The 21918-nt window shown below is 39.7% G+C and overlaps 1 protein-coding gene across 5 annotated transcripts in view; it reads right to left on the minus strand.

The window, feature by feature from the left end:
• Positions 1-2603: 2603 nt before the first annotated feature.
• Positions 2604-21918, minus strand: part of c1qtnf12 (C1q and TNF related 12) — a 44033-nt gene continuing 24718 nt past the window's right edge. For 4 of the 5 annotated variants that reach the window (XM_067970487.1, XM_067970486.1, XM_067970485.1 and 1 more), the window contains 4 exons: positions 18169-18277; positions 13123-13213; positions 9698-9776; positions 2604-3139 (listed from right to left, as the gene is read on the minus strand). In XM_067970487.1, coding sequence (XP_067826588.1) covers positions 3041-3139; positions 9698-9776; positions 13123-13213; positions 18169-18277 — 378 coding nt within the window. In that variant the 3' untranslated portion in view covers positions 2604-3040. Of the gene's footprint in view, positions 3140-6246; positions 6352-7687; positions 7816-9697; positions 9777-13122; positions 13214-18168; positions 18278-21918 lie in introns of those variants that run through there. The other variant, XR_010958225.1, reaches the window with a different exon arrangement.

Below are 21918 nucleotides of genomic sequence, written 5' to 3' on the forward strand. Positions count from 1 at the left end.
AGAGCAGGACTTGAAAATGCAAATAACAGAGGCGGGCTTAAAAAACAGAAGAGAGACTTAAACACAAACAGGAGAGCAGAATTTCACTTTCCATCCCCAGCCTGAGTAACACTTCAGACAATGAATGTTTGCAATTCTCAGTTACAAAACCAGAAAAACAAAAAATTGTTCAACGACTTTCCATTGAAAGCACTCTGCACAGCTGGAGACTTGGGACATGGCTGAAGAACACATTTTAAGCGCTATTCCCAGCTTGGCTCACTTGTGGCTGGGACCCTAGGCACAATGCCAGCTCACATCTAGAACAAAATACTAAACCTGCGTCCCTAACTAGGAATTTGCAGGCAGACTGTCTGATGACTGAAGATGAAATTGGAAACACTCTGCTTGGAGACAAGACCAGCCCAAAGCCGGAAATGAAATTTAAGGTGCATTTACAACTGCAGTGTTGTAAGTAGTTTTACTTACAATGTAACTGCTGCATTTGTGCGAAGCAGTTTCATTCCACATCGACGCTGCAGTTATAATGTAAATGCAGCTTGAATCTGATGTCACAGATTCCAACCTGACACTGTGATGAAGCAGAGTGAGACTCCCTGGAGGAGCGAGTTTCATTCTGTTTCACTTCAGAGTCGCTTCACATCCGATTTACAAGGTTTGAGCTTTGCACCAACACTAAACTTGCGGAATGTTAATGCACTATTCCCAGCCCATGGCTGGAAACCTGAGGGCAAAGCCAGCTCAGAAAAAAAAAAATGCAAATACTGTTTCCAGCCCTGGGCTGACGATGCACTAGAGTTGGAAGATAGAACAATGCAGCTGGGAGGACTTGAGGTCACATGAGAAGACCAAGCCAAGTAAAAGTAGCCAGCTTGAAAATCCTTGAAAATAAAGCCCTGATTTTAACCTAATCCACCCGATGGGAACGAGTTTAGGTTTGGGTCAGATGCCCGTTCCACCCCCACCCCTACCCAATTTTAATCTCCATTCACCGTTCCCACCGGGCAGGTTAGGTCAAAATCGGGGTTTAAGTCTTTCAAAGCAGAAGCCTGACTCCGTGACAAGATTGTGACTCAGTAAGTGTGACAACAGGAAGTTGTGCACTCAACACACTTTTAACATATTACTAGTAAATGTCCTGTGGCAGTTCTCACAGTGAGTTGGAGCACAAGGTCCTTTTTAGTTATTAGGTTGCTGTTTGAGATTGGAGCGATTGATTGCTCCATTTATTTATTGATAGGGTAGCTGGTAGTCATTTCGGCAGCGGGAAAATGTTGCAGGGAAGCGGGTGACGATTTAGCAATGTACTGGTGGGAGCGGCAGCAGTAGCATTATTTCTGAGGTAAACATCTAGGGGAATATTATTTATATCAATTGTTAATCCATTTATATAAAAGTCATAATTTGCCTGAAATAAAAACTTTGGGAATTCAATCTCCAGTTCCTTTCAAATTTTTTTTTTGGGAAACTCTCAAATCTTCAAATATTGATGGGACCACACCTCTTCTATCTTTCAGCTCCTGTTGATGCATGGACTGCATACTGGGAAACTGCAAACTACACATGCTCAGAATACATAGCTGTGATTCAAAACTCTAACTGTTGTGAAGTAAAATTATCCAGTTAAAATTATCCAGTTGAGACTGGTTGAGACCTTGAAGTAAAAAAACTTTAATGAAGGTATTAAAAACATAAAACACAATTTAGTGGGCAGATATTACTGTGAAATGTGTAGTTTTTCAATTTTTAAAATTTTTGTTTACAACCTTATTGTGAACATTAGAAATTTCAGCTATTAAGAAAAAACGGTAGCTGATTTTTTTTCAGAAAGCATTTTGAGTGATTTGTGGGGAAAAGACAATACAATGTCAGCTAATGGTGTGACAGGTAATAGTGGCAGGTCAGTGTTGTCTTTTAACAGTGGAATTGCCATTTGAGTACCAACTAGTGGCATTACAGGTAAGAGTTATAGGTAAATATAACATTAGCATTCCCATTGCAATTGTTTACATAGCAGGTGTCAATGGGACATTCGCACTACTCAAGATTTAATAGATATATATGGATAGGTAGATGTAATATATATCAAAAGTTTGTTTCAAAATGTTTGATGTTACACCAAAATGTCAAAAATCTAATTTTTGGGGAAAATATCCTCGATCCCCATTGAGAATAAAGCTTGCTTGCAACTTCACTTCCAAATCTAGGACTTGCCCCTCATGTTCCCTCAACTCTTTATGCAAGGTTGCACCCCTCACAACTAATTCTAAATATCAATCTCTGTAGTTACTTAATACCTCTTTAATCTAGACATTTTCTTTGCAATCACAATTTTTCTCCAAAGATCCCCTTGTGTAATGTAGTTTTTGTTCAAGCTCCTGTATGTAATGTACGTTTTTTTCTCTTGTACTCCCAGTGCAATGTTTTCTTCTGTTTAGAGTTCCTGTACAATTCCTAGGCAGGCTAGTTAGTCCAAAGGCCATACCAACGACATTTGAGAACCTACTGTCCACTGAAGCATCTCAAAATTGTTGGGCATCTATGAGTTAAAGTAAAGCCACAAGATACTATACCATTGAGTATACAATAACGCAGAATCAACATTCCAATATTACAATGATATTTAATCAATAAAATTAATGTTTTTGTTGTTGTGAGGAACTTTTTAATACCAATAGCAAGGTAATGACAGCTTGAATGTGCATCTCTCGTTTAGCCTTTCTGCTGTAATGTCTGAATGAAAGTTAGGTACAATCACTTTAGCATATCGCAGTCCAGTGTTGCAGATGAAAACTTGCCATTAAGGGCATTGTGTATGTTTCTGAAGTAAAACAGTTCTAACGAAATATGGATTTCTTAAAGCTGATGAAAAGAATAGATGGCAAAGGTACATGGGTAGCAATTGTTGAAGGTAAAATCCCACCAGTTTTTCTTCACATCAACAGTTAGATGGAATAATTCCATTTCTGATTTTTTTTTAAAAAAGGATTGAGATTCTAATAAAGTTAAAGTTGGTTTCTTCTTAACAGGATACGACTTGCTATACACCAGCAAGTATGCCCATAAAATCTGATCCACTCTGGATGGATATTGATGCCCCAGCACTGTTGTCCACGAATATGGAGGTATATTGTCCTGCCTGGAAAACACAGAAAAAATACATTAAGCTGAGCTATGGCACAGTTTCCCCCAGGTGCAAGCAGAAATAATCTTTTTCTGAACAAAAAAAAGTATTTTTCCATTGATATTTGAGTCACAGATCAAATTAGTCAAACCTCAGTTAAGGGAGATTTCCAATTAAAATGAGGTTGACTGAGGAAAGGTGTCAGACCAGCAGAAGTGCAGTCATGGCACATTTCAGTGGTAAACCAGCCACAGAGGGAAATCTAGGCCCTTAAGGACCTCAATTGTACATTCAATAATTACCTTGGTAGTTGCATGAGCTTATTTGCAGCTGCATTCAACTTCTGTTGGTGATTCACACACAGGGGCCATGAGACATGGCTGAAAAAGGTTCTCTTAGTCTCCTAGCAATCAATCTTTTTTCTCTTTAAAATAATGGTGGCACAGACAATTGCTTTGAAGACATCATGCAAGCTCTCAGGAAGCAGGTATTTAGGTTATATTTCTGCATTGGTGTTCGCAAAGCTGTTGCGCGTTGATGTAGTGAAAACCCTGGCAGTTCATAAAGGGCATCACAACATACATGCAGTCAATGAATTCCTGAGCTCTTGTAAAGCCACTAGACCTCTCCTAGTGGTGCTTGGTCCATTGAAAAATAAGGCAGAATAAGGCATCAGTCACCACCTTGTGGATCTGCAAGTTGGCTCACGATGCGAATGTCACCAGTGCGTGCCAGAAACAACTTGAAGGCATACTGATAATAAATTCAGCCTACCATTTCCCAGATGACATATCACTGTCACAGCCTTCCAGCTTAACCTCTGCTCTTCAGTCATTCCCAATTATATTCAATGTGCTGACACTAACAAGCTCCACATGGATTCAACACTATAACTCTGACCAGCCACTTGACGCTGGCAATGGTTTTACAGTTGGGTAAAAATGCATTGTACAACCCTCATGAAATTACTGAACCCCCAACACACAAGTAGCATGTCCACGAATAGCAAAATCAACAGTCATTTCCAGCCTTATGGTTGAATCTTACTCATTTTTTTAATTTACCAACCGAAGTGGAATTGTCAAGATTTAGGAACTCAACTCAGCCAAAGGCCCCGATACCAACAGCCAGAGGCCCTGCTACCAGCAGCCAGGAATGCAGTGACACTCCTGCTTTCATGACCCCAAACCCCAGAGGTAAATGAATATTATTCGGATTGTGGGATTCCCCATGGATTTGTGCTGGGACTTTTTTTTTGTTGTCTCTTCATACATAATAGGCACAAGAGGAATGATATCAAAGTTTGTTGATGATACCAAATTCGAGTGAACAGCAAACTGTAGAGAAGAATGCAAAAAATTGCAGAAAGATTTAAACAGTTCAGTGGAATGGGCAGCTAGGTAGATGCAGTTCAATGCAGAGAAATGTGAAGTAGTTAATTGTGGGCAAACAGGAATAGTGAAGCAAAGTATGCCTTAAAAAGTCATATTATTAATAGAGTGGAGAAACAGGGAGATCAAGGGCTGCAGAATCATATATTTTTAACGGTTGGGATATAGGTAGAAAAGGCCAATAAAAATGCAAATAGGATTCTGGGTTTTATGCATAGAGATATTGAAAATAAGTCAAGGATGTGATGTTGAATTTATACAAGACATTAGTTAGGTCACAGCTGGACTTCTGATTATAGGAAAGATATTGATTAGAGCTGTGGAAATGGCCCAGTGAAAATCACGATAATGTTATCAAGAATGAAAGGTTATATTTATGAACAAAAGGCTCAGCAAATTAGATTTCTTTCCCGCTGAAACAGAGAAATTTATAACGGATCAAATCATGGTTTTCAAAACTATGAAAGTTTTTGAGCGAGTGAATAGTGAAAGATTGTTTCCGCTGGTTGGTGAATTTGGTAACAAGGGAGCATTGCACAGAGTTAGAAGAAATAAGGTAAATTTTCCCTGAGTGCAATCTTCGGGTGGCCGGCTGACAGAATGGCCAATTGTGGTGATGGGAGGTCAGGTCCGTTTTGAAAACTGGGCCTCATTAACACAGGGATGATAGGCTGCGAACAAACACAAGTGCCCAGGGCAACCCATCAGCTCTGGGCCACCGCAATATCGGGCAGTCTGGCCGGCCTCTGGGCCCAGATAGAGGTAGATTGGCAGGGGGAGACCCAGTGCGGCAGTGGCCCAGGCTATTTTTGTGACATTCTGAGGAGCACTCCTGCTCCTCTTGGCCCCACCAAAAGTACTTACCTTTGCGTTCTTCTTTGGCTAGACCACCAAATGAAACCTAAAATGGTATTGACATCATAGGACCCCAATTTAAATACCTCAATTAGCTGCACACTTGCTTCAGCCACCTTTTCCGAGGACCTCAGCAAAACAGCAATGGTGGGAGGAGGATGGTACGTTCTTCCCCATGATTTTCAGGGTGTTACCACCTTGTTTCCACTGGGCAGGAAGCCCCAAAATCTCCCCTAATATTTTCACATAAGGTTATTAGAGCATGGAATGTTTTGCCACAAGTGGCTACTGAGGCAGAAGCTAAAACATCATTAAAAGGGAATTGGATACCTCTTTGAAATAGAACATAAAAGGATAAAAGGAGAGAGCAAGGAAACTGGTTTCAGATAGATAGCTCCAGTGGAAGAGATAGCACCGATGCAAGCTCAGCGGGCCGAATACTCGCCTTCTGTGCTGTAATTTCTATAATTCCTTAATTCATCCACATTTGTCTCTCTCTAAGCGATATCCTCTTAAGTAAAATTGTAAGTAGTCGAAAATAATTTTTGCCATGAAAATTTTACTCAAAAAATCTCATCTGCCATCTTGTTTTCAAATCACTTGGGAAAATAAAGAATCTCAGAAATCCTGTCACAGTATAAAGAAAGATATGCTTGAAGTTGTACACTGAACCATACCGGTACATGCGGGGAAATGTTGTGTACTGTACATACTGATACCGTGGCATCCTGGAAATTGCATGCAGAGGTGTAGCTGGTCATTTTCTTCAGCTGACAGAGTGACAGCTTTAGGAAATATATCAGCTTCAAGTTCAAGTGTTTGAAAGAGGCTGAGACCTCTAAGGAAAAAACTTACTCAAGGACACAAAGGTTATTTTAATTACTTTATTATTGTGTATTATGTAATTTTAAAAAAAACTATAATTCCTAAAAATAAATAAAAACTGAAAATGCTGGTTACACACAGCGGGTCCATCAGCATCTGTAAAGAGGAGAAGACAAATTAATGTTTCTGGTGCAGACTCTTTGTAAGATCTGATTTTTAAATAAGCAATGTTAAAAAAATTAATGTTAGAAACCTTATTTTGAGCCAAAAATTGGCTAGCTTGGGAGAAAAATGCAGACAAAAGCATTCATAATTATTTTGAGTAATTTAATTGGTTAAGTATCTTTTGTGTGATTGCTAGATTTTTTTTTAAAGTACTGTTGATTACAGAGTTGTAATTTGTGGTGGTAATGTGCAGCAGAGTAAAATAATGGCCAAAATGTGATATATAAAGTGTGACCTGACAGATGTGTGCACTATTGCACCATTAATAACAATACACTAACTGACATCCCATTGGCATTGTGCAGAGGATACCCTGTTTATGACAATGGGGTGTTATGTTATGTAACATCCTGTACTATGAGGGTCCTTGATATACAGGAGTGAATAAGTCAAATTTCATTTTCATTACATGATATTCGGGGATTTTTACCAGTGCTTTGGGGATTTAAATTCATGGCCTCGAAAATCCATGGCGGAGACTTAGTGGATGCTGTAAGGACACATGAGGTAACATGCACCACAGGGCTAGCACTGCCAGTGGCTGTGGTGGTTTGGTTTTGTCTGACATTTTTGTTACCCAAATAACCTTTGCGAAGGCCAAAATATACACTGAAAATAATAGCAGCCTTTGTAGTCGCTACTAACACTTTTATCCCCATATAAAGCCCCACTTACCTTTAAGTGATAGAGATAAAAAATAGTAGAATATGTGCTCAAGTTAAGGAACGTCTTAACCAAGTTAGCAAATCACATGTAGTAAATTCCTGTGATTATGCAAAGTTATCAGAAAACCTGGTGTGACTGCAATACTAGACCCTGGGAGTATTCGATAGGCCTATTGCAAGTGAAGCAAAACAAACTATTGGCTTACTGGAAAAACATGGTTCTGTATGAATTACTAAAACTGAATGCAAAACTAATACGCAACTCATATGTTGCACAGAAGAGATCCTTAGGGAATGATAAGGAATACTAAGTAACTTATAACTCTTGATCTCACCTAAGGTAATTGGCAAGTCCCTTTAAGCACCGAAGCCCAGCTACATTCTATCAAGGTTGCACGTGTTTCAGGGCATACCCTTCAGGATGAAAATGCACCAGCCACTGTTGCAGCAGCCGATGGGATCCATCCTGACAAGTGCTAGTTTACAGGGTTAATAGTCAATGCCGATAACATAACTTTGGTTATGACTGAGGCGTTGTACCCCGATCATCATATGGGTGATGGGACATAGAAAACTGATTCAGACAACGTGCATTTACTTACTCATAAGCGTTCTATGGGGTCTTCGGTTAATATTGTCATGTTTCAAAGTAACGTTATGTTGATATTTGGTTTGTTGATGCTTGATTGACAGATTCCTCATGCATAACGAATCCAATACTGTGTATCTGCTAAAGGATCCACGGCAAAGCAGATTAAAGGTGGATTTGCTGTTGCAGCCTCAAACGGTTTCTTCTGCAGGGCTTCAAATCTTTTTAACTGATTTTTAAATTCAGACACATCAATGTATATCTTTCAACAACACATATCTGGAGCAAATGAACTCTGGGATATATCGAATTTGACATCCATTTTGCACTCTACATTGCCTGCCCTGCAGCCTCCAATTACAAGATTCATCCACATTGCAAACTTTCTTCTACCTTAATTTTGTTTGTTTATGCTTTTTTTAAAACTCTGTCTACCTGACTTGTTATTTCCTAGTATGTCTCTTCTGAAATTTCAGTCTCCCTGGGCCAGCCATTTAAAAAAAAAATCTTTAACCCATTCACAAGATAGTGAAGTAAATACTAACATAACAGTAATAGAGCTATGCAAAATCAAATTTATGAAGTCGCTTTATTAGTGTAATTTCAACTCAGTGCAGCTAAAACAATCAACTTGGACCCAAAAAGGAAAAATTGGAATATTTTGTTAATGGCAAGAGACTGGAAGCTGTGGAGGAGCAAAGGGATTTGGGTGTCCATGTAAACAAATCACTAAAAGCAGGTGCAAAGAGTAACCGAAAACATTGATGGAATGTTGGCTTTTATCTCAAGGGGACTGGAATACAAAGGGGAGGAATTTATACTTCAGTTGTACAGTGGCTTGGTCAGATCTCATCTGAACTACTGCATCCAGTTTTGGGTACTGCACCTCAGGAAGGATATATTAGTCTTGGAAGGGGTACAGCACAGATTCACCAGAATGATACCAGGGCTTAAAGAGTTAAATTATGAGGGCAGGTTGTATAAACTTGGTTTGTATTCCCTCGAGTTTAGAAGGTTGAGGGGTGATCTAATAGGGGTGTTTAAAATGATAAAAGGATTCAATAGGGTAGATAGAGAGAAGTTATTTCCTGTGGTGGGAGGATCCAGAACAAGGGGAATACAATCTTAAAATTAGAGCTAGGCCATTCAGGAATGAAATCAGGAAGCACTTTTTCACACCAAGAGTAACGGAAATCTGGAATTCTCTCCCCCAAAAGGCTGTGGGTGCTGGGGATCAATTGAAATTCTCAAGACCGAGATGAACAAATTTTTATGAGGTAAGGGTATCAACGGATATGGATCAAAGGCGGGTAAATGGAGTTGAAGTACAGATCAGCCATGATCTAACTTAATGGTGGAACAGGCTCAAGGGGCTGAATGGCCTATTCCTGTTCCTATGTTCCATTTAAATATACACGCAACAAAAAAATTCAAACACTTTATTTCTTCTTAATTAACTTACTCCCCAAAATCTTTCATCTTCCCCAGTATCTCTTTCTTCTACTGTTAGTTCAAATTTGCTTTTTTATAACAATCTCATAAACCTGACTCTATATTTATTTTTATTAGATCACTTGCATTTTTTCCTAAGCTTTCTAGATGCTACTCCTTACTCTGGAATTGATAGTCACATAGATGCAACTATGTAAATAATGAGATCCACTTTGGCTCCCCCCCACAGTGAGGAGTGACACTTGCAGAGAGTGCTGGTTTGGAAATCCCAGGCCTACAATGCTTGATTTTTCATGTCATACTGGGTTTTACCATTAGTCCAGCACTCTTGTCCAAAGTATTTCCAGTCCAATCTCTCATGGCTGAAGTAACTTGCTTGTCGTGCTCTAATAGTTAAGAAACTAATTTTTCTTGAGACGCATAACAATCGTCAAAGGGAAAAATGTTGTATTCCATTTGTCTGGTGTGGATCTGAACCTAGCTTCCAGGAATGGAATCACAGGATTGTTACATATTTAGTCCACTCTGTGAAGTTTGTACAGATGATCTTATATTACTGGTGAGTACTGACCTGTAGCTGAAGTAGCCCGTGCACATAGACTGTGAATATTTTGCTGTTGCTCTCCAGTCCAACTATAACTTCAAGGGAGCTGAAGTGGGGAGAAAAAGGTAAAAGATCACCTCAATATGTTATTAAAACAAGATGAAAATAGAATGAAGCAATCGCTAGGCTTGCAATTATAACACCAATTGACTTAAAAAATAAACAAATGTATTGTTACTGGAGTCTTGTTGAGAATAAAGTATTTCCCATATGTGGGGAAATCTAAAGAATGGAGGAAAATCTGAGAAGGGAGTAATAATGGGAATAAGATTGAGAGAGAAAATAAAAGGGAAAGTGGCTGTGTGAACTAACTTCACTGTTCAGATATTATCCCTAGTACTTAATACAAAATGCCAGCTTCTACAGAGACGGTAAAGGTCAGATTCCTGTACAATTATATGCTAAGCTTTTGATGTTCAGAATAAAAAAAACGATAAAAGATCAATTTACATTTTTAATTGGCATGGCTGGTTTCAGGATTGCTCCTTATAAAATACAAAAACGCGAGTTTTATATGATTACCCTATAGGTAAGTGTAGCAAAAACAAAGCAGTTTCGTCTATGATGGATTATTTTTGGACTCTTTCTTGTTGGTCACAGCAAACATAGGGCTAAAATGTTACTGCTAGCTGTTTCTGAAGGCAGCAAAAAATACACATCCCAGACTGACTAATGCTTTGTACTATTTGGATGGAGGCTCATCTAACGGGTCATTCAAAGTGTTTGGAACAGATCCATTGATCCAATGAAACCATTCAATTCAAGTAAAAACATCTTTGTTTAACGGCTGTATTTCTGGGGCAAACACCGTTTTGAATCCTGTGCATGGCTGATCGTCTGACATATTTAAGAAAAATGCAAGTTTTTAATTCCTTTTGTTCTGGGACATCTTTGAAGAAATCTGGAGCCATATCTTGGCTGTACTGCAACCAAACAATAGGCAGTCTGGAGTCATCAAGGGTATATGGCAAGTCAGAGGTCTAAGTGGTAGCGAATAGCCGTGTAAGATGTAAGAAACAGTGTTTCAAGGGTCAGATTAATGATGGAGAAATGTCTTTGTTGTTTTTGACATTTTGAGATCAGTGAAGTTTGTAATTATTATAAATATATCTGCATGTATTTAGTACAGTTGATTTCCTGTTTAATGTTCAATAAATTTGTCTAATGGTTCATAGGTTGAGCAACAGACTAATGGAATGTATATTCTCCTGCCTACTGAGGGTGAGGAGATCATGTGCCAGCACATGATATATTTCAGTAAGCTAGAGCGCAGTGATAAGTACACAGATAGGTAAATGAGGGCAAGGCTGGCAGTTAAAGAGTGCTTGGCAAGTGGCATAGGAGAGATCATTTATCTCATTGTTGATTGTGGGACCTTGCTGTGCGCAAAATGGCTGCTGCGTTTCCCTACATTACAACAGTGACTTGTGTTGGCTATGAAGTGCTTTGGGATATCCTGAGGTCATGGAAGTGATATATAAATACAAGCTCTTTCTTTTTCTTTAAAAGCATCAGAAGGAGCTGGCAGAATTCGAGGGATGACTTAAAAGGAAAGAGATAGCTTACACAAATTGTTCGGTTTTTATTGAACATGATAGTGTGGGAATAGCATCAAATCTATCTTTCCTAGCCATTTTCGAAGGTCAGAAGGAACAGAAGGAGACATAGCGGGCACTGACATTCCATTACACACTACATAATAATCTGAAAAGTCTTATCAGTGAATTACTTTGAAGTACTTGTTATGAAGACAAACTAAGCAGCCATTTTGCAGCTAACATAATGTCATGAAAAGCAATTATCAGTTTCTGGTGGTGATGGTTGAGGGAGGAATGTTGGCTAGAAGACTCCCTGCTCAGCTTCAGAAACTGCCACAGGAGATTTAACATTCAACAAAGCAGCTAAGTTTAACATCTCAGCCAAAGGATGGCACATCTGATAATATAACACTCCCTCACTATTCCAGGGGCATCAGTCTAGATTATTAATTAAAGTCCAGATGTAGGGCACAAACCCGCAATCTTCTGGTTCAGAGGTGAGAAGGCTACCAACTGAGCTAGATGACAGGGAACCACAATATGTAAGTCTGTTGCTTTTGAGAACAAAAATGAAGGATCTTTTGGTCTAATTTTGGCTTGACCATTGTACCTTTAAATCCAGTCACAGTACATAAGGATGTTGAAAAGCTGCAGCCAGACTGTCGTACCACACTTAACACGATAATGTGACAAGTTTTCTTCGACTGTCTGAAAAGCAGGGAGAAACCAAACTATTTTTGAACAAACACAAACTGTGTGATTTGTTCAATTATGACAGCCAGTTATTTTGGAATGTATCAGTTATTCAAATCCAGGAAGTCCCAGTAACTGTTTTGGGGAATATTTAAAGAGCTGTAGCTGTTTGAATCTTGAAAATTGGGGCGGATTGGCCATATGGGAAGTCAGGAGATTTCCTGAGTAGCCCTGGGAATGGTCCCATAGCGCTGTTTTTCTGTGAGAATCCCGTGCCCTTTCAGGAATGGCTTGGAATTTGCAGGAGAATAGCTTAAGCCAGAATAAACTCCCTTAATGGTAAGAAATACAAGAAACACTAAAAGAGTAGCTTAATATTAGATGGCAATCTTTTATTGTTTTATGTTGAAGGAGCTAGTTAGAAGGATTTCTAATGTGCGATTTATTTATGCCCTTGTTTATCTTTTGTTAAAATAAATTTGCTTAATAATTTAAACTTAAAAAAAGATCTGAAGTTATGTCGCTCATCAAAAGTGGGAGAGATCCTACAGCGGCATAGGATAACTTAAATAGGTCAAAGTAACTGATGGAACGGTTCCTTATCCTGGGCACATTACTGATAGCTTAACCTAGATATCAAAGCTAGTGAAGATGTTCTTAAAGGCAGGAGTTCGGACTCAGTAAAAAAAAAAGTGATCTAAAGCACAAACATTGAAAAAAACCTAGAGCAACAAGAGTAGAAAAGACCTAAAATCATTGCAGTTCCTACAAAGTAAGAAAATCAATTTATTTATTGTATACACCAATTAAATCCTCAAAAAGGTGAAAATGAGCAGGGTTAACAACCGCTTTTAAAAAGTGCACAAAGGAATTTGCTGTGGACACATTAGCGAACAAGCTACCAGAGCAAATTAAACCTCAATATCATGAAGGGCATTGTAAAACCTGTTGGTATAAATAGAACTTTCCTATTTCGGGTTTTATAACCCCTTCAGCCTGTTTTCTAAGTTTCAAGTCACATCACATTACTGTACAACGATGATCTACAAGAGAATGAGCTTCATTCATAAGGTCAGTCTGTATGGATATCTTCCCAAGAATTGAGAAGACATATCAGCCAATAATCATCAGAGCAAATTCGAAATTAGTTTGAGCCCTTACGCATTCCGTTGGCAGAGAGACTCAATACAAATGAGAACTCGCACATTATCTCTTGGACGAAGTGGTCCTTTGCTCTTCATTTCACTATGATCTAGGGTGGAGGGAATGAAAAATCCATCAGATGACAAAGGACATTTTGAATTACATACACTGTGTCATTGTTACAAATAAGACAAATATCTTGATTTCTGTTTCTTTTAAGGAAAATGGAACAATCAGCTCAGAAGCTCAGCTTGAAGAACATTGTTCTTGTACTTTTCTGATTTGCAAGCAAGAAAACACGATGTAAACAAAATCCCCTGCTTGATCTAAACTCACGGAGGGAGACTGCGAGTCTGCTGCAATTATCTTTCATTAACATTGTCTACGAGATTCTGTAAGACAGTGTCTCCATAACGTAGACTAGCAGTCTGCTCCAAGATCTCTATCAATGTTCCTCAATGTTAGGGGATAATGAAAGCAATGTGGGGGAGGGACTCACCCTCTGATTTTCTCTTTCCTTGTAGGAATGTGCCTTGTCTTTGCCTGGTACCTGCTCCTGAGAGCCAGACAGCTGCAGCCCTAAAGAAACTTACTCATGCGTCATCTTACTCATGCATTGTTCCTAGTCCCAGAAACAAATACCTCTCAATCACCCACTCTCTCAAATATCTATCTAACTCACCCTTATGTTTTCCCACACTATCTGCCTCCCTGGATGTCCATTCCACACCTGTGTAAAGTAGTTAAATCTAAACTGTTTCTGCACCTTCCCTCTTCTAATATTTGACCCAGTGGTTCCCTTGTTCTAGAGTTTGAAGCAATCTCACATGCATGAATCTGGTTTCGATTTCTTTGTTCTCTTAAGAATCTGGAATATTTGAATAAAGGGGCCGAGTTTCCTTGTCCCTCTTTCCAGGGTCAAGACAATCGCATGCAACGAGTGGGTGCCTGTGACTTTAACTGTGTAACTGGGGCACCCACCTCAGCCAACCTGCAGCAGGATCCCATTTCCAGCGGTACCAGCTCAAAGAAATTTAAAGGAACAGTTAGCAGAGCAGTGGGTTGCACTATGGAAACTGGCCTCTCAAAGAAAGAACAATTGATCATCATTGTTGACTTTTGAGAGGCAAGTTTCCACAGTGCAATCAATGGCTCTGCCTTCCTGAGCAGTCCATTCCACGTATTCAGCACCCTCTGCATTAAGTAGTTAAGCTTAAACTGCCTGTGTACCTCCCTTCATATAATTGCATGCTCCCCCCAAAGTGGGCTGGACAATCAGACAAGCAGAAAAATGAAGGCACCCCCACCTAATCTGAATACGGTAAAAGTGGCGAGGAAATTCATCCCAATAACTCCCATGAGCTTTTCATTTCCAGAGTAAACAATCGCAGGTTCTGCAACCTCTCCTCATAGCTCAGATATCTTAAGTGAGGCTTCAATATTGTTGCCCTTTTCTGCACTGTTTCCAATCCTGGATGTCCTTGCTGTACTACACTGACTAGAATATTATACAATACTCCAGGTGTGACCATACAAATACTTATACACACTCTATCACCTCCTGGGATTTGTGCTCTATCCCTCTAGTTATAAATCCCAAGATCTGGTTACCTTTCCTTACTACTGCCTCACACTGTGCTGTTGGCTTCAATGAGCTATCCACCAATCTGGGAGTTTTGTTGGACAGCTGTCGAGCTATGTAATTTATATTGCAACTGTTTTACTTTCTTTCCCTACTCTAATTACTTTGCAATTGTCCTCATTAAATGCCACTTACCCTTCATCAGCCCAACTTCCCAAGATCCTTTTGCAATTGGTTTACCTGTTCTCAATTGTTTGACCCCCCCCCCACCATTTCATGTCAACTGCAAACTTAGCTTTGCTTTTGTCCTCAGCTCCAAACCATGTATTGACACAGTAAACAATGATGGCCCCAGAACTGATTCCCGTGGTAACCTACTGGTGACCCCTTGTCATAGGAACGCAACTTCATTCACAACCACTCTTTGCTTTCGTGGTTTAGCCAATTTTCAATCCGATTCAGAAGCTTGTCACACTTTCCTCCCTTGTAGACTAATCACTTGTATAACATGGCATCAAAATCCTTGCCGAAATCTTAGAAGCACAGAATTTGTTGTCAACAAGGCCCATCGTCCTCAGAGAATTCCAGTAAATTATTAGGCAAGACCTCAATTTTCTGGGGTGTTTTCTGATGTTCTTACGCTAGATTACTTCAGCTCTTCATATCTTAAATCACTCTCATATGTGAGTCCCAACTCCACACTTTGAGTGTGTCTATCCTTGCCTTGTGATCTAGGTAAGTTTTCAATAACACACTCAAGTAAATGAACAGCAAGTAATGTTTGGTCATTATTTTCAGGTAGAGGACTATCTTTTGTCTCCATCAGTCATTGCATATCAATGGGTTTGAGTTTAAAATACAAAACAACTTTATTACACAAATAATAAAAAAGTGAATAATCTAATAGTGATATAGTTAGATTAAAATTAAAAGTCTTATCTATCTCAAGTAGATAAAATAATAAAAAGATTACAACTGTAAAGAACTATAAATTACTTTTAAATACACACAGTTGCCCTTCCAGAAATTTCAAACTATCAGGCCTTTTCAAAGTATTACTGGCTGACCACTTAATGTAGTTTTCATAGAATCATAGAAATTTGTGGCACAGAAGGAGGCCATTCGGCCCATTATCTCTGCACCGGCCGAACAAGAGCCATCCAGCCTAATCCCACTTTCCAGCTCTTGGTCTGTAGCCTTGTAGGTTAGGGCACTTCAAGTACATAACCAAATACTATTTTAAATGTGATAAGGGTTTCTGCCTCTACCACCTTTTCAAAAAATTTCTCCTCAACTCCCCTCTAATCCTTCTACCAATCACTTTAAATCTATGCCCCCTGGTTATTTACCTCTCTGCTAAGGGAAATAGGTCCTTCCTATCCACTCTATCTAGGTCCTTCATAATTTTATATACCTCAATTAAATCTCCACTCAGCTTCCTCTGTTCCAAAGAAGACAACCCCAGCCTATCCAATCTTTCCTCATATCCAAAATTCTCCAGTCCTGTCAACATCCTCGTAAATCTCCTCTGTGTCCTCTCTAGTGCAATCACATCTTTCCTGTAATGTGGTGACCAGAACTGTACACAGTACTCTAGCTGTGGCCTAACTGGTGTTTTATACAATTCTGGCATAACCTCCCTGCTCTTATATTCTATGCCTCGGCTAATAATGGAAAGTATCCCTTATGCCGTCTTAATCACCTTAACCACCTTATCTACCTGCCCTGCTACCTTCAGAGATCTGTGGACATGCACTCCAAGATCCCTCTGTTCCTCTATGCTTCTCAGTATCTGGGAGATACAGTTCAAAGGATTTAAAATGAGATATCTGAGGCTGATCTTTTCCCAGTCTGTAGTCAATCTGCAGCCAGCAGAGATTGAGGGCTATGTAAGAGGTCTGTGGTTGTGTTTCATCGTGTAAGAAATGAACAATGGTGTTCAGGGATCAAGTTTATATTAGGGGTTAGCTCAGGAGAAGTGTCTTTGTTGCTTTGACAGGACAGGTAATGACACACTTTAACTTTGTGGAGGATATGAAGTCTACTTAAGGGGGTGGGTGGTGACTTTAACCCAAGAAGACCGTCTAGCAACTAAGCAGAGAAACATACGTGTGACCAATATTTGGTAGCCACTTCTTTAAATACCTTTGCATAAAGTCCGCAAGGGCCTGGTACTTTGTCTTCCTTTAAAAATGGTTTTGCCGCTTCAGTACTTGTTGCAGAATGCTGTTAGTTTTTTACGCTTAGTAATGGAGGCATTGTTTAATACTAGATCAGGCCACACCCTTTTGCAATATGGCTTATTTGGAGGCAGATGCGGGGAAACAACAACAAATCCCCTTGACAGCTGCTGAAGTTATTCACCTGGCTCACTCTTGAGCCATTCATAATTATTCCCTACCACAGTGCAAGACACCCCTAGCCTTGACCATACAACTACTCCATCCACTTGAAATAAAAGAGAAGTCTCACAGTCAAACCAGCACCCTCCTTCTATTCCCACACCATCGGCCTTCCATGCATGTTTTCCCTGTTCCTCCACCTACTGCTTGGCACCAGGATGTTATCCTTTTACCAACTCCTTCCAAGGATGCCCCTACTCCTGCTTAGGGTTCTGCTATAATCCCAGCACAGCAGCACACACTTATTTATAGGGGATGGCACCTTTAAATGAGTGTTAATTCCACCAACACATAAATCATAACTTCTAGCAGGCATAAATGGATTTCAAAACTTACCACTGAGTCCCCAGAAGCTGTCCAGAGGAATATCCTGCTCCAATTACCGTTTTAATTCAAAGACCTTCTGGTTCTCTCATGTGGCTTTCACTTGATATTCCCCTTTAAGATTGCTGCTGCCCTTAAGGTCCAGGCAACAACCCGACTCCCTCTTAACTGCCTTTCTGTGGCCAACAGAGTGTCCCCAAGTGCGCCTGGTGTGCATCTGAGCAACGCAATATAGGCCCAACAGAAAGGTCAGATGCTGAGAATACAGCCATGTCGCGGCCCACTTCCGGTCCACTGTACTCAGGTTGCTCCCATGGAGCGCCAGGAGAGGAATGTCGGCCTTGACAATTCTGATCGAAACATTACATTTCCTGGCGAAGTGTTTACCCATTTATCAGGATTAAATTTGTATGGTGCTTTAACATGTAATCTATACACTACATTGATAGAATATTGTCAGACAGCAGTAATCTCAGGCTTTAATTCTTTATCATAGCCAGGTGTTGAATCGTGCAAGTCTAAAGCTCCTTCTTTCATAATGCCACACATACAATCAATAAAGAACCAACTTGCATTTATATAGCACATTATTGTGTCTTCAGAATTTTCCAAAGCACTTCACAACAAATGAATTACTCTTGAAGTGGAGTAACCGTTGCTACATGGACAAATCCACAATTTAGGGGACATTTATTACTATTTCCCTATTAAACAAACATCTATTATAAAAATGCTGATCTCTGAATGGGCACTTACCGATGTGTACATTGGCAGAAAACTGGTAGATGCCAGTTATTGGTGCTGTAAATCGCCCAGTCGACAGATTCATGCCAGATCCTCTCAGGAATGCACCTTTTGCAAGAGGCTACAGAAAAACAAAACAGCCTGGATTTGTAAGGATGTTTAGTGAAACCAATGCTAAACAGCATTGTCTATAAATTACAGTAGGCAATACTAGCAACAAACGCTTGGCACCTTCTTATGAAGTTCCTCTGTCTGGTATTTTAATGAGGCATCGACAGATTTGTTTTAAAATAGGTTAGTGGCTCTATTATAGCAGGCAAAAAAATGTCGTAAGAAATTATGTAGCGGTTTCTAAATTTGCCAACAGTAATTTCTAAGCCTTTGTGTTACTTTTTTTGACACTGTATTTCATTTGCATCTAAGCACAGAACATATTTTATCAATTTGTAACCTAATCAAGATATTTTATCATCCCTGTACACTTAATATTTTCTTGTTTTTAGATAAGCACTAATTATGTAAATAATATCAAAATATACAATTCTGCTTTAAGAAGAGGACTGAAATGATCCTATCTCAGACTTGTTTAGCAGTCTGCCGGGGCTACCAGACTCAAAAAAAAACATTCCTCTCCTCTTTTTTATTACAGAACCTCTTCAAGCAAAATTCATCACTAAACCTACATTTGCCGAGCCCATGAGGTGCCCTGGTGAATTGCAATATCCACCATCTGTCTATCGATATTAAAAATGTTGTATTGAGCTTATCACACTCGATTCCTATGTCATAATTTTGTCACGCCTGCGTGCAAAGTCTGGGTATTACTTTTAACTGCAACTTACCTTTCAGTCCTCCCAACACTGGGTTGCGCTGCTGAGCAGTGTGTGCAGTTTTGGGCTCCACACTATAGAAAGGGTGTCGAGGCAATAGAGAGGGTACAGCATCGATTCAGTAGTAAGTAAGTTAAGAGTGCTTTGTATGAGGAAGTACAAATATGGGGCTGTTTTCATTAGAACATAGGACATTCCGGAGTGGCATTTGAGATTAGGACTATAGCTCATGTGAAGGATAAACACCAACACCTGTTTTCATGCATTTGAAGTGGTACTGAGATGGAATATCAGGGTGAACCATGATTTGAAGGGAGTACCAGAGTCTGGGAGCACTGCGAGGGAAATCCTGGGGTTCCAGGAAGACTGGCGAGGGGGTTCTATGACCACTGGGAGGTGAGTCCTAGGATTTGGGAGGATTTGGCATGTTGTCTAAGAGTTTGGGAGCACTCATGTGAGGATGAAGGGTGACGTCTAGAGAGGAGGGTTCTGGCATCCAGCAGGCCTGGGGAGGAGGTTTTGGAGTATTTTGGGGGCAGAGTCTAGCAGTAATGGGGAATGCTGAGTTCTGGAAGTACTGAGGGGGAGCAGGATCTAAGTAGCCTTGGGGTGATGGAGCCAGAAGAATGGTACACAATCTGCCTTTGCCACTTTCAAACTATTAGGTCCTATCCCCCCACCCAACATGTTTCCACTCATCAATCTGCTTCCCAACCCATTCACAGCCCCATTTATACCCCCAATTTTGAGTCCATCTTCACATTCCCATCTTAAAGCATTTAGGGGTAAACTTTCTGCTTCTTAAAATTAAACAGACAGAAATTCATGGGCTAGGGGTGCACAATTTCCTAATATGTATTCCTGGCATGTGCCAACAGCACAGAATGAACCAAATACCCTTTAGTGCAGTCAGATTGCCAATTTATACAGCTTTTAATAAACAAAAATTACCTCATAAAGCACTCAAGAGTTCATTATTTATGCAGTTTTAAATTTTTATAAGATATAATTGTCTTAAGCCTCAAAAAATGTTTCTGAAGAAAGATTTTTTTTAACCTTTAATGATAATAAACAGGTGACTTAAAAAAAATCCATTCTCTATAAACAACCTCTTTATTTCCTTTTCCAACCCTTAACAATCACAGACGCTGCTGATCACAAGCACTTCCTGTCTCTGAACAGTCCATAGTAGAAAAAAAAAACAGCATTTGTTAATAAATGCCAGATTCGACTGAAATAAAACTTCAAGAATTTTATCTCCAGGTTCTCAATTTCTCACAGGATGAAGGGACAGACCCGTCTAACTTTCAAGTCATGCTGATGCACTGATTGCATGTTAGGAAATTCAGCAAACTCCACGTGCTCAGAATGCACAGGTGTGATACAAAGCGGTGAACAACTATTGTGAGGCAAAAATATCCAGTCGAAGCCCAAGCTTTTGGAACAGGCTGAAGCTGGAGCTTTGAAATTTCTACCAAGGTAAATGGAAAGATTTTTTTTCTCAGGATGTGGCAAGGCTGCATTTCCATCACTAGTTGCCATGAGAAGGGTCGTGATGAGTCTATACCTTGAATCGCTGCAGTCCTTGTGCGGATGGTGTTCCCACAATGATGTTAGGTAGGGAATTCCAGCAACAATGAAGCTGCAACAGTATATGTCCAGTCAGGATAGTGTGTGATGTAGCATAATTCACTTATGTAATTTTATGAATTTATTGTTTCCATTTCAACTCTTATTTTGGGCATTAGAAATTGCTGTTACTGAGACAAAAATGGCAACAAAGTTTTCTTCAAAACGCATTAAAAAACAAGCTTGGAATTGTAGTAGACAGTGAGGAGGATAGTAGCAGACTTCAGGAGGACATAGGCAGAGTGGTGAAATGGGCAGACACATGGCAGATGAAAATGAAAGCAGAGAAGTGTGAAGTGGTGCATTTTGGAAGGAAAAATTAGGAGAGGTAATATAACCTAAATGGTACAATTTTAAAGGGGTTGCAGGAACAGAGAGACCTGGGTGTTCACATACACAAATCATTGAAGGTGGCAGGACAAGTTGATAAGGATGTTAAAAAAGCATATGGGATCCAGTGCTCGCTGTATGTGTACTCTGCTCCAAGTCACTCTAGAAGATGGAAGTCTTGATACACCTCTCTTCAGTTCACTTAAGTCTCCAACGGGAGTTACTAGATTTGTTTACAGTGATATTAGCAAGTAAATCACACATAGAACAGAATAATTCTATACACTGCCTGCACTAAAATGTCAGGCCTTTTGAAGTTACGCTCTATTCCTTGAGCTGTGAATGTAGAAAGTCTCTTTACACCACAATCTACTTCTTCTGCCAGTGTAAGCTATCACTAGCATTGCTGAGAAAACACAGTCTAGACTTACTTCTCTCTTGCAGTCTCTTTGCAAGGAGCTTTAAATGTCTTTGATTTGCTAGTAGCTCACAATGAATTCAATGCAGCCAGAAAATGCAGTCTTTTCTTCCCCATCACTATCTGGATGGTCTAATTGTCTCTGACAGTCTTGGTTCCAAATTGAATGATTCACAGGATAAATTGTTGTTTACACCTCCAAAATCAGGTCTTCCTGGCTCAATTAACAATTGAACCAGCTTTATAAACATCTGACGACCAGATGAACTAGTTCCAGTCAGCCATGTTAAGATTAACCCTACCATAGCTTTACATATATATAGAAAACAAAATGGGGTCATGGCAGGGAATCTCACCACCTGGGAGCGTACATCGAATATACAGGCATGTGGTGGCGGAATATTTTCCAATCATTTAAATTAGTGGTTCAAAATCCCGCACACTCACCTGAATTTTCAACATGCGCTGCCAGTGGGCGAGGTTATTATATAGAATTAACAGCACTGAAACAGGCCATTCGGCCCAACTGATCTGTGCCGGTGTTTATGCACCACA

The sequence above is a fragment of the Heptranchias perlo genome, chromosome 32 (assembly GCF_035084215.1).
Source record: "Heptranchias perlo isolate sHepPer1 chromosome 32, sHepPer1.hap1, whole genome shotgun sequence".
NCBI classification, from domain to species: domain Eukaryota; kingdom Metazoa; phylum Chordata; class Chondrichthyes; order Hexanchiformes; family Hexanchidae; genus Heptranchias; species Heptranchias perlo.